General features: G+C 40.7%; 2 protein-coding genes across 5 annotated transcripts in view; one reads left to right on the top strand and one right to left on the bottom strand.

The window, feature by feature from the left end:
- Window positions 1–14,901, top strand: part of LOC126775161 (ran-binding protein 9) — a 41,377-nt gene extending 26,476 nt beyond the window's left edge. For 2 of the 4 annotated variants that reach the window (XM_050496957.1, XM_050496955.1), the window contains 11 exons: window positions 3,276–3,440; window positions 3,908–4,098; window positions 4,335–4,519; window positions 4,607–4,719; window positions 4,905–5,056; window positions 5,182–5,332; window positions 7,845–7,925; window positions 9,656–9,727; window positions 12,434–12,546; window positions 12,777–12,888; window positions 12,955–13,225. In XM_050496957.1, the coding sequence (XP_050352914.1) occupies window positions 3,276–3,440; window positions 3,908–4,098; window positions 4,335–4,519; window positions 4,607–4,719; window positions 4,905–5,056; window positions 5,182–5,332; window positions 7,845–7,925; window positions 9,656–9,727; window positions 12,434–12,546; window positions 12,777–12,888; window positions 12,955–13,088 (1,469 nt within the window). In that variant the 3' untranslated portion in view covers window positions 13,089–13,225. Of the gene's footprint in view, window positions 1–3,275; window positions 3,441–3,907; window positions 4,099–4,334; window positions 4,520–4,606; window positions 4,720–4,904; window positions 5,057–5,181; window positions 5,333–7,844; window positions 7,926–9,655; window positions 9,728–12,433; window positions 12,547–12,776; window positions 12,889–12,954 lie in introns of all 4 variants that reach the window. The other 2 variants (XM_050496958.1, XM_050496956.1) reach the window with 2 other exon arrangements.
- Window positions 1–19,680, bottom strand: part of LOC126775160 (translin-associated factor X-interacting protein 1-like) — a 425,426-nt gene that overhangs the window by 42,143 nt on the left and 363,603 nt on the right. The gene's annotated exons all lie outside the window — the stretch shown is intronic.

The following is a 19,680-nucleotide window of genomic DNA, read 5'->3' as shown; positions in this document are numbered from 1 at the left end:
AAGTTCAAGCGAATGAAGTCACATAGAACCTTGTAAATACTTCCGTTAATCCTTGGATACAGCCTATATGGCTCCGTTATAAACGCTTCGCCGGTTCTTCTCAGGTCAGAGTTTGTTTCCCTAACCGAACAATCTACAAATAAATTTATTTATCCGATAATTCACCAATCTTAATTAAGTGGTTGATTACTATTATATTAAAATAGTTGTAAATACAATAGTCGTTTGTACATAACGAATATTTAAAATCTAGTCACTTCAAATCAAACAAATTATCATTTTAGCAGAATGATTAGTGAGTTTTTAAGAAGACTCCTACGTATACTGTTTTGACGTAGAACGTCATAACCGAGACAGGCCCAATGCGCAGGACGACTTAACATGGTTTCCGAAACACAAGGGAGTAACCAACTTCTTAAAAAGGAGCTGCTTCTGAGAAAATCTTGACGAACTCAACTCTTTATGCGCCGGACCCGTTTTGAACCCAGCATTTCGGGGTTACCAAGTTAAGCAGCCTTATAAATTATTCTCTAAAACGAGGCAGTTGAAAATACATTCACATTGATTACAATTGTACAAAATCTTTGTATTAATTTAACAGTACTAAATCCATAATCGTTCTCATCGGTGGGTTTAACAAGGTCAAACAGTCTTCGAGTCGTATCGAATCAGTTTAATTAAGAGATAACTTCGAAAGTAATCAACGCTTTTGTAATATACCGCATTTGTTCATTAAATCTTTTTCTTTATCGTTGTAAATAGTCGTTATCAAAACAATTAGATGATTCCGTGTTTACAACGCGATCGCCATTCACGTGCTAAGTGCAGCTGGTTAATATCGCCTGCGTTTCGCCTTAACCCAATTTGCATGAATCTGTAATAGTTATAATTTAATGTAGCGTTTCGTAATTGAGATCATTAAATTTGTTAATTGTAACGTATAAACGTTACGAAATAACATTAAACGTTAAAGTAGAAATTAAATAAAGAATCCTTTAGTATTTTCTATGAAGTTTACCAAGGTAACGTCACATCTGCCTCCAATTTCTTGATCTTTGTTCTGATTGTGATGTTGCAGAAGATGTGTAGTGTGTATCATGATTGATGGAATTTATAAGACTTGTTTTCGCCCACACGTGAGGGGAGGAGGTGTCAGGTGTTTGCTACCTTACGTCTTTTATCTGTACCCCTAATAAACCCCAAAAGCGTATGCAAATATAGATATATTTTATGATGATCATTGGAGTAGTTAACTTAATAGCAAAACGAACAAACAAATTCGTTTTTGCATTTATAATATTATATATAGCATAGACCGATTTCGGCCACGGCGGCCAATCTCAAGAGAGATTAGCAAACTGTGCAGAACATATTATAGTGCACAAGTTTGTGGGCAAGCGTAATACGATGGGACGACAATCCGACACGACGTTCAGGTGCAAGACCAACGGCTTTACGTGCTTTCCAAGGCAATGGAGTGTACACACTTCCAACTTCCAGACTCTGGGCTGCTATTAAGAATTTTCGACAACCCGTCAAATCGTTTGGGATTGAACGATCTGGGATTTGAACCCAGGACCTCCGGGTCTGCGGCCTTACATGTAGCCACTAGACCAACTAGGCAGTCGTAATATTAGTTAGGATGCTGATACAAGACAAGAAGCGTCAGTAAATACGATTAGGCGTGAACAAGTTGGAATTTTTAATAGGGTCATTTCTAATATCCGCGAGTGCTAGAGTTCACCACCATACAATACCCGGTGTATTCTACGATCCATTTAAACCATTATGTTTTTGTATATATTTGTATATAAGGGGGTCTGGCGTATTAACGAGTACAAATAAAATAAGTTTATTTTCAATACAATTTATTTTGTGGCTGTTTATCTTTACATCTTTGACATCGCAAATGAGATGAAGTTTACTGAATTTTTTTTTTATATATATGCTAAAACAATACAGACAAAAAACAACATTTAATTATTTTTTTATGTTTGAAATACTTTCAATAACCTTTGAATTTGTAAAAATCACGTTACTAAATTCGTTCTATATATTCAAACGTATAACATTAATTTATTACTTATTGTTAGTGACAAAAGTTACAATAATGATTCCAGAGTTGCTTAATCAAATTCATTCGATTTGCCTGAGTATACTTAAAAGATAACGTAAGCTAATATTATGAAAACTTATTTGAGAAATTTACACGATATATATTAGGTTTACTAGTATGTGTTTCAAATTAAATCTTAGAAAGTCAATTTTAACTGACTAGAAATGGCTATGCAATTTTTTACTATGCAATTATATATGTAAAATAAAAAATGAGATTACAATAATTTATGGCATCGTATTGACCGCATGACAGTGGATCATTAATGGCTTCTAGAAAACAGTAACAACCAATATGTAACGATAATCTTATTTTCAAGATAATTTTAAAAAATATATAAAAAAATTTGTCGTGTAAAACAGACAATGTTTTCTTTTGTACAACATTGTTATATTATGTGAGTGTATAAAGTAATTTTTATATATAAAAAAATATTATTTTTACTTGGAATAACAACGCTAGTTTTAGTTCCAAAGTATCAAAAGGTCGTACACCTTTGGTACTTCCAAGTCGACCTTGTGAAATAACTGCATATTTCTTATGGTTTTGTTCGTGTTGTTATTGATTTTTTAAGTTATTACAAGAACATTAAATTCACGCTTTTCATGACAATAGTCTAATTTTAGTGGGTGAACCTGCGAAGCGAACTATTTGTAATATAATAATATTTTATACTAAAACCTTATCCGAAACGCGCTGCATATTCTGTATATTGATTCAGTATTTTTTTCAATAAAAAAAGTCCCCTCATGTATTTATTAACTTCAAAAAAAGAGGGGTTCTTAATTCAATTTAACTTCTGAACTTATAAATTTTAACTCGACTTGGCAAAATCTTTTTTATTTCAAACTATATACCGATTTGGTCCCTTTTTATTAAAATCCAGTTCTGATAATAGTATCCATAAGAAATCGAGGGAACTCCGCAAATATTATAGGCATATATAAAACGATTTTGGTATTTTCATCGGCAAATCAAGTCTTTGCATTTAGATGGAGAAGACCACAGATGACCATCGAAGTATAGATTAGCATTTACAAAGATTTTAATTAAACGAACGGTGTTTTGATAATTAGATTTTCTTAGCGATTTATAAATAGAATGAATCGTCGACTATAAACGATATGAAATTCTATACCGTGATACTATGACTTTCCAGGTCATGGAAAAACACACAAGGACGCGGCGAGCGTCCGCGCCACACACCCGATACCGGCGGCCTGTGGTCTCTACTACTTCGAAGTGCGGATCGTGTCCAAAGGTCGTGACGGGTACATGGGGATTGGTCTCTCGGCGCACGGAGTCAACATGAACCGATTGCCTGGTTAGTATGAAATATTCCCTCTGCCTAATGTGCTTTACGTACATGATGTCAATCTCGTCGTCTTGATGTCAAAATAAAAGTACCCTCGTGGATATTCTATAAAAATAAAATATTTGCTAGGTAATTAAAAGCTGAATATATTTTATAATAAAAACAGGTGCCCGCCCTCATAATCTGATGGGACGATAAAATCAGGTTTCATTTCTTCAGGTTTTTGCTGAGAATTACTTGATGGAAAAACTCAAATAACTATAGTGCAGAGGCAATGTTTGGATAATACCTTCTCCAAGATTGTGCATGTCCAAAGTCAGCTTTCAATATTAGAGAACTGTGCTAGTTTGCCATTATGTCAAAGGAAAACTAAATTTGCTTAATAGTTTACGATAGAATCATCTGTTTCTTAAACTTAATTATTGTATAGATATAATATTTAGACCAATGAGGCATCTAAATATATTATATATTAGGTTGGGACAAACACTCATACGGGTACCACGGCGATGATGGGCACTCGTTCTGCTCGTCGGGTACGGGTCAGCCCTACGGTCCCACCTTCACCACTGGTGACGTCATCGGTTGTGGCGTCAACTTGGTCGACAATACTTGTTTCTACACTAAGAACGGACACCATCTAGGAATAGCATTCAGAGGACTGCCTGTGAGTTCTTTCTTTTATACCCACTAACGATATTCTAACGCAGTATGGTATACCTTGCAACTTAGCGAATAGAACTTTTTTCTAAAATATTTAATTATGTTAATCAGCTCATGTTATTTGGCATTTATAATTAGCAGCAACCAACGATTGTTAGGAGTTTTTTTGTACGACTTGACAGCTCACTCGTTAAAATGTCTGTCACTGTTATATATTTAAAAAAAAACTTTCAATTCCAGCCCAATCTATATCCAACGGTTGGTCTCCAAACACCTGGCGAGGTGGTGGATGCCAACTTTGGTCAACAACCATTTGTGTTCGACATAGAAGACATGCTGAGGGAATTACGAGCGAGAACACGTCTCGCTATTGACGAATTCCCTTTACCGGATGAGCAAGGCCAATGGCAACAGGTTTTGCATAGGTAGGAATAATAATGTTTTTTAATAAAATCATTACAAGTGATAAAACTACATTGGTGCGCTAATTGTTTGTATCTGTGGCATTACAGAATGGTATCTTCATATCTCGTACACCATGGCTACTGTAGCACGGCGCAGGCGTTCTCCCGCTCCACGGGTCTACCTATCGACGAAGACATAGCATCCATTAAAAATAGACAAAGTTAGTCGTTTTTATTGCCTTCTGTAAAATAGGACTTTTGGAGAAAGCGGGAATATTTCTAGTTCCGAAGGTGTATTATCATAAAATTATAACTTGGTTATACATATATCAAAAGATTTATCTATGATGATTAGTATGTAATTATTCGAACACCGGTCCTTATTTCTTCTTTAACATATTTCCAGGGATATCAAAGCTAGTGCTGTCGGGGCGCATCGGAGAGGCGATAGAGGTGGCGCGGCGGCTGTACCCCGGCCTGCTCGAGCGCGACCACGAGCTGCTGCTGCTGCTCAAGTGCAGGCAGTTCGTCGAGATGGTCAACGGCTCCGACTCGGAGGTACGAACGGTCACCTGATGGTTCGCGGTATCTCTGCGCAGGAGCTGCTGCGTCGGGTTGTCGATATAACACGAGTGTTTCCTACCGGCGTTGCGGTGTAATATTGTTATTTTTAATATTTCCAGTCGCTGTGCGAGGAGGGCGGCGAGGGCGAGTGCGCGGATGGCAGCGCGGTGGGCGCCGACGGCAGCAACGGCGTGGCCACCTCCGTCATCTCGCACACGGGCCGCGCGCCGCCGCTCGCCGCCAACGGGGACCACGCGCCGCACGCCAACGGTAACTAGCGCAGCACGTGGCGGTGGTACCACCTCCGTCATCTCGCACACGGGCCGCGCGCCGCCGCTCGCCGCCAACGGGGACCACGCGCCGCACGCCAACGGTAACTAGCGCAGCACGTGGCGGTGGTACCACCTCCGTCATCTCGCACACGGGCCGCGCGCCGCCGCTCGCCGCCAACGGGGACCACGCGCCGCACGCCAACGGTAACTAGCGCAGCACGTGGCGGTGGTACCACCTCCGTCATCTCGCACACGGGCCGCGCGCCGCCGCTCGCCGCCAACGGGGACCACGCGCCGCACGCCAACGGTAACTAGCGCAGCACGTGGCGGTGGTACCACCTCCGTCATCTCGCACACGGGCCGCGCGCCGCCGCTCGCCGCCAACGGGGACCACGCGCCGCACGCCAACGGTAACTAGCGCAGCACGTGGCGGTGGTACCACCTCCGTCATCTCGCACACGGGCCGCGCGCCGCCGCTCGCCGCCAACGGGGACCACGCGCCGCACGCCAACGGTAACTAGCGCAGCACGTGGCGGTGGTACCACCTCCGTCATCTCGCACACGGGCCGCGCGCCGCCGCTCGCCGCCAACGGGGACCACGCGCCGCACGCCAACGGTAACTAGCGCAGCACGTGGCGGTGGTACCACCTCCGTCATCTCGCACACGGGCCGCGCGCCGCCGCTCGCCGCCAACGGGGACCACGCGCCGCACGCCAACGGTAACTAGCGCAGCACGTGGCGGTGGTACCACCTCCGTCATCTCGCACACGGGCCGCGCGCCGCCGCTCGCCGCCAACGGGGACCACGCGCCGCACGCCAACGGTAACTAGCGCAGCACGTGGCGGTGGTACCACCTCCGTCATCTCGCACACGGGCCGCGCGCCGCCGCTCGCCGCCAACGGGGACCACGCGCCGCACGCCAGCGGTAACTAGCGCAGCACGTGGCGGTGGTACCACCTCCGTCATCTCGCACACGGGCCGCGCGCCGCCGCTCGCCGCCAACGGGGACCACGCGCCGCACGCCAACGGTAACTAGCGCAGCACGTGGCGGTGGTACCACCTCCGTCATCTCGCACACGGGCCGCGCGCCGCCGCTCGCCGCCAACGGGGACCACGCGCCGCACGCCAACGGTAACTAGCGCAGCACGTGGCGGTGGTACCACCTCCGTCATCTCGCACACGGGCCGCGCGCCGCCGCTCGCCGCCAACGGGGACCACGCGCCGCACGCCAACGGTAACTAGCGCAGCACGTGGCGGTGGTACCACCTCCGTCATCTCGCACACGGGCCGCGCGCCGCCGCTCGCCGCCAACGGGGACCACGCGCCGCACGCCAACGGTAACTAGCGCAGCACGTGGCGGTGGTACCACCTCCGTCATCTCGCACACGGGCCGCGCGCCGCCGCTCGCCGCCAACGGGGACCACGCGCCGCACGCCAACGGTAACTAGCGCAGCACGTGGCGGTGGTACCACCTCCGTCATCTCGCACACGGGCCGCGCGCCGCCGCTCGCCGCCAACGGGGACCACGCGCCGCACGCCAACGGTAACTAGCGCAGCACGTGGCGGTGGTACCACCTCCGTCATCTCGCACACGGGCCGCGCGCCGCCGCTCGCCGCCAACGGGGACCACGCGCCGCACGCCAACGGTAACTAGCGCAGCACGTGGCGGTGGTACCACCTCCGTCATCTCGCACACGGGCCGCGCGCCGCCGCTCGCCGCCAACGGGGACCACGCGCCGCACGCCAACGGTAACTAGCGCAGCACGTGGCGGTGGTACCACCTCCGTCATCTCGCACACGGGCCGCGCGCCGCCGCTCGCCGCCAACGGGGACCACGCGCCGCACGCCAACGGTAACTAGCGCAGCACGTGGCGGTGGTACCACCTCCGTCATCTCGCACACGGGCCGCGCGCCGCCGCTCGCCGCCAACGGGGACCACGCGCCGCACGCCAACGGTAACTAGCGCAGCACGTGGCGGTGGTACCACCTCCGTCATCTCGCACACGGGCCGCGCGCCGCCGCTCGCCGCCAACGGGGACCACGCGCCGCACGCCAACGGTAACTAGCGCAGCACGTGGCGGTGGTACCACCTCCGTCATCTCGCACACGGGCCGCGCGCCGCCGCTCGCCGCCAACGGGGACCACGCGCCGCACGCCAACGGTAACTAGCGCAGCACGTGGCGGTGGTACCACCCTGCAAATGGTAGCAGCCCGCTCTCATCGTGCTCGAGTTCCATCGACCGAATTCCGTGTCATAATTGTAAGGGAATAGCGAGAATCCATCTGCGCATTTGCCTGCCCTGAGATACCTCCTACGCAGGCTAGACTAGGAGATGGCGATCGTTCCATTCGTACCAAAAATTCAGTCATTATGGTTTCATACTTCAATGAAGTTTTATTCGTTGGTTAATGTATTGTGTATTAGATTGCTAATTAAAGCATATATATATATATATATTATACTTACGCAATTTTTCTATTAAATAACTAAAGCGAGTGTTGTCCGCCAGGCGTGTCGGAGGCGGCCGACGCCGACCTGCGCCTCAGCTGTGACGTGGACATGCCGCCCGCCGCCAACGGCGCCCACGACGGTGCGTACTGCTCCCCCACTCCCCACGCCCCACCTACCGTTCCTATATCCCTCTTTAGACCTCCAATATATATATATGTATAAAATTATTGACAAATATCCAAAAATACACAAATACATAAAAAATTACGTCATGAATACGAAAAAAGTAATTGAATAAAAGTGACTTAAGACCTTTTTTATTAGTTTTTTTTTATATATTTTAAACTATGAATAATATTAAAAGGGTTACTTTAATGAATATCTACTTGATATTATTAATAAGATATTTATACGTTATATTTCAATAAAATAAAAATGTAATATAAATTCCATGTAAATATTTTAATTATTTCGATTTATTTATTATTTGCTCATCATTTCATTCATATATAATATATTTAAATGTTTATTCGGTAATTATGATTTCAGATTAATTTTATTTTTATTATTTTTCGATATTATTTGCTCGTTGCTTTTTAGTTTCGCACCGTACATGTTTAATAAAAATAATATTATAAATTAACCATCCCATTTGGTATTTGGGGAATTTGTGGAAGACAGGGCGAATGGTAAGAGTTCATGCTGCTCAGCTTACAATTACAGCAATGAGCCTCTGTCATGTGCTCGGAATACCGGGAGTATGATCCCTCAGTGACTTGTCACCTTCTTTGTATTGAAGAGCGGCATTAACATATATGATATACTTATATAAAACAATAATAACGGGGCTTATATAAAGTTATTAATACAATAAAACCTACTAACAATATCAAAGAGTGCATCTCAGCATATAACTGAAGTGAAACCTCTTCGCATAAGAAAAGTGTCAAAAAAAAAGTTTCATTAAATTTTGCCAGAAAAATTTCACTCAGAAAAGAGGTCTCGCTTCAAAAATAGCTCCAAATCACGCGTGAAGTATAAAACGATGAAATATTTATTGATATGACATTATTAAATGCTACCGTGACGTAAGCGCCTAAGTCCGTATCGATGAAAACAAATTGTCTATGACTTTTTCTATAGTTTATTTGCTTGTACACCTGCAATGTAGGGACTTGAGTGTTTTCAGAGTTGGATTTGTTTAAAGTATAATAGGTGTGCATGTTAGCTTCATATGCCTGCCTCACCTCGTAGGGCGCGACATCGGCACTTAGATTGCATCACGACGCTTCTTTTTTAATTATTCCGCGTTGACGACGCTTGGGCATGACTTTTGTGGAACAAACCGTCTACGGAACGTGAACAGTTCGTAACTCTGGTCTGTTTCACAAAAGTGCCGCGGGTGTAGGAGGCGCTGAGATCGCGATACGGTACTATAGCATGATATACACAATAACGTACTTGTATGAGAATAGTAATAACGGATTTTGATTGAAAGAAACTATAATTATTTATTTATTTTAATGTAAATTTTGTCAGTGATGTTTCTATAACGAGTTGAGATAGATATATTTAAAAAAACTCATATATAGGTCACATTTTTCTCCATATTGATGACCATGTTGAAGTAAAAAAAAATGGATTTTTTCATTGGCATAAGTAGCAACGCTATAAGCGTTAGCGTCAATATGACTCGGTCGATGTGCTCTCGTTTAGTATCATTATACTGGAATAGATCCGTCTCGTGTCGGTAAATAAAACGTAGTACGAAAATCAATCGGCGATCAATATGAATGCGAAAAGTAACCGTATCGCGGTCGCGTGGGGGGCGGGGGTGTGGGCGGCTGGTAGCGCAGTTGTGGGTTGTAGGTGAGGAGCTGCCGCTGGTGAAGGGCATGCCCGGCGTGACGGCGAGCGTGTCGGCGCTGCTGGGCCGAGCGGGTACGTGTCGCACGTGACGTCACGTCCGTTCCGATCACTTTGTCGCTTCGCGCGCGTCGCGTGCGCCCTCTATGTCCCGATACTTGATCATTGTGTTTTGTTTGCCGACGTCCCCTGTGCACTCTTTCCATCGGAGCATACGGCTTGAGTTGATTATGTTCTGGCATGGCCCATGTCCTAGACTAACGTTTGCCTGTTACCTAGATATTATTTCGAAAGTACAGGAACTGTTAAAAAAAAACAAATTAGTTTTTCATACATAATCAAAATTCATACATTATCGATACAGAATCATATCGCAGACATCGACAATATTAATTATTTCGACTATGTACTTCTCCGATTATAAATATGTCGTGAAATGCACATTTATAGTTCCATCATCATGTTTTCTTGAATTTCTTTCATATTTTCTATAAAAAAAAAAATGTCGACAAATTAAAGGTATGTACGTTAAAGTTTTATATAGCAATCGTAGTGTTTAGTTATAGCTATATATACATATATCCGTAAGTATGTCTTGTTGCATGTTATATATCTGTGTATTGAGAATGATTTTTGGATATCATATTAAATAATGAGTTTAAAATGGGACGGTACATTGCGAATGTTATTTGTGTCTGTTTATAAATGCTTATAAAATAATCAAAGCTCTTAACAACTCGGTAAGTAACAAATAATACAACTGATACTAACACTTGATACTGATAAATATTGTTTATATATAGAGTTATTCGAGTCGAGATGGCCCAGTGGTAAGAACGCGTGAATCTTAACCGATGAACGTGGGTTCAAACCCGGGCGAGCACCTCTGAATTTAAATGTGCTTAATTTCTGTTTATAATTCATCTCGTGCTTTTCGGTGAAGGAAAACATCGTGAGGAAACCTGCATGTGTCTAATTTCATCGAAATTCTGCCACATGTGTATTCTACCAACCCGCACTGGAGCAGCGTGGTGGAATAAGCTCCAAACCTTCTCCTCCAAAAATGGGAGAGGAGCCCTTAGCCCAGCAGTGGGACATTTACAGGCTGTTACTGTTACTGTATAGAGTTATTTATTTATTTGAAAATAAGTTAAATATTAAAAATATACATGTTGACAGTTAATGAATGCTTAGTGTTTGTGTGTGTTGTGTTCGCCGAGCCGTGGGATTATGTCGTGCGTGGGAAACGAGGGCAGCTTGACGCTGTTGTCAAAGTATTTTAATGCTAACATAGTTAAATAAATTAAATTTACAGGAACAATCCATATATGTCCCACTGCTGGGCAAACTTCATTTATGTTCCTTGATAATAAAAGGCCAATTGTATACACATATTTGTGAATATTATAAAAATAGTTTCGTCTTCTATTGTCATCGCCCACCCACTCATCAGATGTTTTACCGCAAAACAGCAGTACTTGGTATTGTTGTGTTCCGATTTGAAGGGTGAGTGAGCCAGTGTAATTACAGGCACAAGGGACATAACATCTTAGTTCCCAAGGTTGGTGGCGCATTGGTGATGTAAGCGATGGTTAACATTTCTTACAATGCCAATATCTATGGGTGTTGGTGACAACTTACCATCAGGTGGCCCATATGCTCGTCCACCTTCCTATTCTATAAAAAAAATAGCACTGTCAAATCTATGACCTTGTTATTACGTTCTATTTGTTTGTTTTTAATTGCAACATTTTACTGTTTCATATTTGACTCAATCCTTGCACACAGTTTACATATCATTCTGTAGCTTTATATGTATGTTAATATTATCTATTTAAATACTATTGGTAAGCATGTATTAAATAATAAATTGTTATTTATAATATCCATTTAATATATAATACATTAAGTTATTTGGCTTCATTTCAATCAGTTATTGAAGGTGATATTTTTTTGGTTTTGCAGCAAACAATTTCATTATCATATTAATATGCAACTCGCATATATGTTATTCATTCAGTTTTAGAGAAAAGTGCATAATATGTGTCTACACTTATACATAAATATCTCTGTATAGTCTATTCCGATAGCAGGAGGATAGATAAACAACTTTGACCTTTTAACTCCGGAAAAACGCATTACGCGTTCCCCCACGGGAACAGTGGAGGGGTATGTGGGGCTCGCCGGGGTCGGAATACTTACTAAAAAACCAGCGTTACTTTTTCCGTCTTAACGAGGAGCGCCACGGAATCGCTTTCGCTCAAACAACTTTGACATTGAATTAACATCATTAGTTGACACTTAAAATATTAATAGTCTATGGTATTCATTGTAGATTAAAAAAGGTCGGCGAATTTGACAATGGAACTTTAAAAGTAAAACTAAAGTGGATATAAGCAGTCGAGTGGAATAGTGTCGTACTGTAAATATACATATATTAATTAAGAATTGTTTTTGTGCACAAAGCAAATACAAATTTTAAGGATTGGCTTGTCTTTAATCTTCCTGCTATTGAAATATATATTTATGTGTATTTTTCGTTCAAATCACCTAAATATCATTCGGTCGGTCATTCGTTACTAACTTCGAAGTGTTCGAGGACGCTTACAATATGACGCTCGAATGCAACGTCCGACCTAACATTTCGTTTATATGGACGTTGATTCGAGAGCATATTTCTGATGTTACTTAAATTCCACCGTACCTTACGAATGTCAAGAAATACAAATAAGTGTGCTCGACGTTCGAGAAGGTTCGATGTCCGTGTGCGCGTGTCCGCAGAGGGCGAGGGCTGCTCGCGCGCGTCCGTGGAGCGCATGCTGGCGTTCGGCCGCGACCTGTACGCCATGAGCCAGGACCTCAAGCCCGACCACTACCTCAAGGCCATGCTCGAGGTCAGCCACTCTCGATGTACACCCCAGCGTAGCGCTTAATTGTTTATGCTAGGACGGAGTCGCTGGATATATTTCCCTACTCTGAAATGTCTCGGTGCAGCTCCTCCTACTAGAACTGCCGCTCCTTTTGTGAAGAAACCTCGCACCTTTATATTTCATCACATTATTCACGGGGGTTAACGGACGTACCATCTTTGTCATTTAAAATATTTGTGTCGCGTCGTTCCCAGGACGCGTTCAGCCTCCTGGCCTACAGCAACCCCTGGGACAGTCCCAACGGCTGGCAGCTGGAGCCCGTGTGGCGCGAGCCCGTCTGCGAGGCCTTCAACGCCGCCATACTGGGTGAGGCTCCCCCCACGTGCTCCCTCCCCCTCCCCGAACGCGTGCGATGAGTCCCTGTGTGCGCAGAGTGGGCGGGGCTGGCCAGCGTGTCGCCGGTGGAGGCGTGCGTGTCGCAGTCGGGCGAGCTGCTGCGCCGCATGTCTCGCGCGGCGCTGGGCGCGTGCGCCTTCGCCGACCTGCCCGCGCTGCTGCGCCGCTGACCGCCGCGCTAGCGCCGCCCTCGTCGCACTCGCCGAGCACCATCTGCAACTTAACTCTGTCTCGTTCTCGCGTGCCTCCGATCGGGGTCGGTCCGGTTTGCTCGCCGACTCTCGTTCGGAATATATGTCGTATGAAATCATAGGTCAAGCCGTGCCCCGCTACCCGCGTAGCGACCCCGGGCGGAGCACCGATATTTGTGAGATACGAATGTTCGCCTCCGAGTTCCCAGTCTCGGCATCCCCGTGTAGCAGCAATATTTTTATTGGGAGCTTCGGTCGTGCCGGAGCGACGAGTGAGGGGATTTTACTGTAAAATATACCATTGTAATGAATTTAACTTAGATCTTACGTCGATGTAAATAAAAATCAATTTCCCTCGATACCGATTGTTACGCACAGATGACGCCTTAGAGACCGATCGTAGAGCCGCGACTGTGTCCGCCCTGCAGTTGTAATGAGTGAGCTATTATCGCTTTACCAGGCTCCGCTTGCGCTTCGTTTTAATTTATAATCGCCGGGTGCCAGTAAAGAGAATAGAAGTAACATGAAAATTTTGCAACTTTCGCCTTTGATCCAAACCATTTTATGAAGAAAATTTTCCGTATTGTCTCAATTATATTTTGTTTTTGTTTATAAAATCTATTAAGGGCTTTGTCGTAAAATACTATAGGGAACATAATTCCGTGCACCTCTATGAATAAGGTTAGATTTAGTCGATAATATACTTAACCTGCGCACGCAATTGTGATCCTAATAGTACCGTGTCAAAGGCGTTTTTTAATTTTAGACATAAGTAAGGTCTCTTCACACGGCCTCCGTCGGCTGGCGCTTGTGTGTACAAAGTTTGATCAGATCGAAGTGATGGAACTTTTCAGTACATAATATGTAATATTAAAAGTGGTCGTGATGACGAAACGATAAAACGTTGTGATATAAGATTCTTTTTGAAACCTGCGAACGTAGCTTGTATTGTGATGTGACTCACGGACTATGCCTTGTGTATATTGTCGGCGTACATTATAGATATATTGATATAGATATATAACATAATTATGATTATTGTACACGGGCTTCGGGCACTCGATGCGAGCAGCACCCGACCAGCCTGGGTCGGCCTCTTGGAGTGCAAAGCTAAGATAATATTATGATCTTAAACTCTAAAGCTTTTTAATATATTAATGACATTCCGATTTGTTATCTGTCGGTGTTAAAGACTTACGCAAAGTGCCCGCCCGAAACCTAACATAGAGTTATTGTGGATTCGAGATCGTTGTGTGTAGAAATTAATAAGAAATTTAAAAAAAAATCACAGCTTTTAGACTATAGATAATATTTTTAACATCTGTCATTTTTAACGATTCGCAATGTATAATCTGTGGCGTTCAATGGAACTTTCTGTTCTGTAATCTAAAAGCGGTGAAACGATCGTAGCGGTCGAAGGCACACTACGGACAGACTTACATCGTTTATATATATATAATGTTCTATCAATCAAATAATCACCCAATGTGTTGTTAGAGGTTAAGACATGATTTTTGTTTTTGTAATACTTGGTATTTTTGTATGTATAGAAATGTAATATGTATTCATAATGTGGATGTACAGACGCAGGATATCGGCCGAACGCTAATTGTTTAAATTGCTAAGTGTGTCAGTGTGCAGCGGTCTCGAGTGTCGCTGTGAGTCTGTCCGCACGTCGACGAGCGTCGTTCAACGTCAGCCTGTCTGCCTGTCGTTCTGTAAAGATAATTCTACAATATTGTTCTTATATTGTATTGTTTTCTTTTTTAATAATATATTGTGTTTAAAAGTCGTCGTTGAAGTTTTATTACCTTCCACATTCCGTCTGATAGACAAAAGTTGTATATTCCTCAAATGAGATATACGATATGACATGTGACAAAAGAAGAAAAAGTCAAGTAACAATAACAAGTACACTGACATATGGCCAGCGAAAATTCACTCGTGTATGTTTAAATTGTAGTCGCTGAACATCAACGTTTTGGTTGGTTCATTATAACTATTTAAATTATTATTTTTTAGAAAAACTTCTCAAAAAGTTGAAAGCTTGAAGTTTAAAGTCATGTGGCATAATTTTCTTTTCCCGCCAAGAAGGATGAGATGAGTCACAACCACAAGTACAGTTTGAAAAAAATAATCATCGTGGAAACTTAGCATTACTGGCTCACATTTGAACCTCTGGCTAAGATCCATCCACCCTATCCTCTGGGAGATTTAGGCTCAGTTATGAAAAAAACATTTAATTTAATTGGATATGAATATGTTGACATTTTAGTATCTTTAAAGTTGACATATTTTTTTGGAATTTACGCAAAGATGAATAAATATTAAGTTCTATCTTAATATTTATTAATAAAAATAGATAAGATTTATATTATTTAACTAATAGTTTAGCAAGTCACATTAGATAGATTTTAGAAATGGCGATATAAAACAATTGAATAACACAAACAACTTGAACTGAGATGACTATCTTAAACTATCATTTGATTGTTAACCAATTTAGAATACTTCATATGTATGTACACAACTGTACGCAATTTTTTTTAACATACACTCGGAATATTAGCTAGGAAGTGCATTAATTTTTCAAGATGTTTACGAAAGTTTAATCGCCTTAAAGTCTTGTTTTTTTATTTTGGTAACAAACTGTATTATTATAATAAATAAAATAAGATTAATACAATTTGAATTTTAACCAATAATAGTTTCCACTATTGTTAAATTTTAGTTTCATTTTTTTGTTTATTGATTGGTTTCTTTATTTTATAATAATTTTATATTTTAGTAAAACGTAAAACAAGCCGAGAATGCAGTTTTCCCCCCTACTAAAAACTACTATAAAGGATCAATCGATATTTTTCATACGAAAGTCTTGCTATATCAATCGTAAAAATATAGAATTATTATGAAGTTGGCCTTGAAAAAAAAATGCAATTAAGGGCTCCGTTGGAAAAACGAAATTACTTTCCGAACAATCTGTTATTATCTGTGCAAAATTTTCTTCCAAGTAATAAAGAATATTATTTTTAAATCTTTAGTTGAAGTGTCTAAAATGTTAATAGTATGTAGATTATTTTCAATGAAAACGATTAAATATGGCTGCTATTGTGCTATTCTTAAATAGTCCAATCCATGCTTTTAAGGGCTCTATGGTTATATACATTTCGTATGATTCAATTACTTCGATGATATGTGCTCAATATGGCTTAAGGCCTATATTACTAGATATACCTCCTCCGAATTTTGAATTAAAGGATAATATTGCTGTAGCCGACGATTTTGGTATAATCCACATCTTTAACAGGCTGTAAAACACATAAGTTAATAAAGAGTTTGAACGATAGCTTAGAATGGGACACACCCATTCTACCCACACCCGTGTGGGTATGATATGATATTTATTTAACAAATATTTCTTAATAGACAATACGTCAATATTTTTATTTGATCAAACAAATAATAAAAACTCAAAAAAGTATTTAATCGAATAATGATAGATTTTGGACGTGTGCATCAGAATATATTTAGTTATAGATAAGCGTTAAAATATCACTAGATTTCACAACAATCTCACAATACAGAGCTCTTATGTAATCGTAATGGCCGGTAATCATCTTGACGTCAGAATGACTAGCCATTTTAAAATTTAATTTCTTTGATAATGATATCGGCACCAAATGTTTCAAAAGGTATTAAACAGGTAAAGGTATTCAAAAGGTACTTAATAGGTACTGAATCCTTATATCCGGTTTAGGTTTTCTGTTTGTATGTCGATTTTCTTGTGATATCAATAGAAAAAAATGTTTACAACAGTAAAAAAGAAATTAAATACAAATTTATTTGTGTTTTTCTCAAATATTTAATTATGATTATGGTTGATTTTGTTTAGGTTATATCATGTAAGCTGCAGTTCTATTCTGTAAGAACTCACTTCATTACTCACCGGTGAAATGTTAACGCCGACTTATGGTGATATACTATTTTGATGCGTGTAATTATGAATCAAGAAATGTTATAATTATTATGGTCAACGTCACATATCACTTTCCGATATTTTACGAGCGATTTCTGTGGTGAGTCTCGAGTTCTTACAGAATAGTTCTAAGAACACTTTCATTTATGCTACGAAACTTAAATTTTACATATTGGTTCAGTTGCATGACAATGCATTTTTATGGTAAGCAGGATTTTCTACGCTCAAGATTGACTCCAACAATTTTTGTACTTATAAATAAAAGCTTGTTTTTAAAAATATTTATTTTAGCATTTTTTATATGACTTTGCGAAATAAATAAATACACCCCGCCGACATGATGTAGGTAACTTATAAATGTAATTTAATTTTCAAATGTACATTTACAGAAATAAAAAAGGCATAACGACGTCTGTATTTTGAATACGCATCATCAAATATTTCCATAACTAAATTATAGTCGAAAAATGGTAATAGAGATTTTATTACAATTCCGACTACCTTCAAATGCGTCCACAGATAACGAATCATTGAATAATTATGATAATTGACGTAAAATTATTGGGGAACAGATTCGATAACGTAAAAAATGTAGGGGTGATTGGAGCACCCGAGGCCTGGGCGGAACCCGATTATTAGTAATTTATGTCGTTGAGTCGATTTCATAATGTTACGCCGACGGCGGAAAAAAATAATTTCTCGCTCATCAACGCGTTGTGTTACAATCATTATTTTATGTTATTTTCTCCGTACATGTTTGAGTAAAATTGTATTTTTATATAACTGGAACGAATAAATATTTTTATGCGGACCTGTAAATATCCGTAATAAATATCTACTCTAAAACTTCAAGGATTAAAAAAACATACTATAGCAGCGCCTTTAAAAGGAAAACTGCAATCATTTGATTTTTGAGAAACCAATTTATGTATTTATGTATTTTTGAGAAACCAATTTATCTATGTGTACCTAATTAAGTTCTTCTGAATCAATCATGAAGAAGAATAGCATTACAGATAATATTATATCCTACATTTAAAACTCAGTTGTAAAAGAGTTGAATTTTTTATGAAGTAAATAAACGGCACTCATATCATATATATTCAAAGATAAAATGATTGAATATTCGAGACGACAATTTTTTGGTCAATAGAAAATAAGTTTATATCTCTATTTGACCAACGGAGCGCCTCGAGTTGGATCGGTCCGGCTGCGGCTCGGAATTGAATCAAAACATTGAATATTTATCTTTAGACGTTACGATTCAGCTCCCAGCGCGACGGATCACCATTCCCCTACGAACGATAGTGTGTTTATTGTACCGTGGACTTATTCCGTAAGAACTAAGTTAAATTATTGTTTGCTACGAAATACGATACTTATACACCTACTACAGGATTATATGTAAATTGGTTTAATATTCTAGAGGGAGGGTCGAGCCGTACTGACTACTGACGACAAAGGTATTAATCTCTGTGATAGGTTCATAATAAAAATATACTTGAAAAGTACAACACAGTATGATCTAGTATGGTTAAATTATCCTTATCTATTTTGTGTTCAAATGTTATTGTTTACATAGCATTTATATAAACATTATGCACATTCCAAAATGACACTACGATTAATTTATTATTAAAAGCATCACTTTGTCATTATGGCCACGTTTATTAAGCATCGCTCATATGTCAGATCCTAATAGAATCAACAAATAATAAATATTACGCAGTACTACTACTACTTTCTATCCTAGTTTTTGTTCATTCCATTACAAATTTGCTTTTGTATTTAATTGAAAAAGAAGCCGAGATGGCCCAGTGGTCAGAACGGGTGAATCTTAACCGATGATCGTGGATTCAAACCAGGGCAAGCTCCTATAAATTTTCATGTGCTTAATAGTTGTTTATAATTCATCTCGTGCTTTTCGGTGAAGGAAAACATCGTGAGGAAACCTGCATGTGTCTAATTTCACCGAAATTCTGCCACATGTGCATTCTACGAACCAGCAAAGTTGCAGAGGCGTGGTGGAATAAGCTCCAAACCTTCTGTTCAAAAAGGCAAAGGAGGCCTTAGCACAGTAGTGGGACATTTAGAGGCTGTTACTTCTGTATATTTAATTGACTCTTATTTATCTTATATTTATTAACTCCCAGGTTGTGTTAATATCATAACTAAGCCTTTATCTCTCTGTTTCGATAATATAATAATACTGTACATTAGCAGCCTGGCGTATGTACTGTGGAATATATGGATACTATATTATCATAAATACTAAGATAATCTCAATGGCGATCACGTTTAATAATCAATTCGGCACATCCCTGACACAGTTATATGGAAGACATATATGCATTTTTCGATAAGCGTGTAATTTATTCCTAGTTTTCGTTTCGATAAAATTTATCTAAATATTGTTTCTGATGTGTAGTATATAAAATATCAATAATTATACCAATGTTTATTAAACCACGTGACGTGGGCAAGTTATATCAAAAATATTTACATACTTTAAAAGTTTATTTAGAATGAAATATGTGTTATGAAATAACTTCCAATTTATTACTTAGTAAGCGCACGAACAACACGAACATTGTT

The sequence above is a fragment of the Nymphalis io genome, chromosome 17, assembly GCF_905147045.1.
Source record: "Nymphalis io chromosome 17, ilAglIoxx1.1, whole genome shotgun sequence".
Lineage (NCBI taxonomy): Eukaryota > Metazoa > Arthropoda > Insecta > Lepidoptera > Nymphalidae > Nymphalis > Nymphalis io.
The sequence above is the reverse complement of the archived record's forward strand: the minus strand, read 5'-3'. Positions and strand labels throughout refer to the sequence as shown.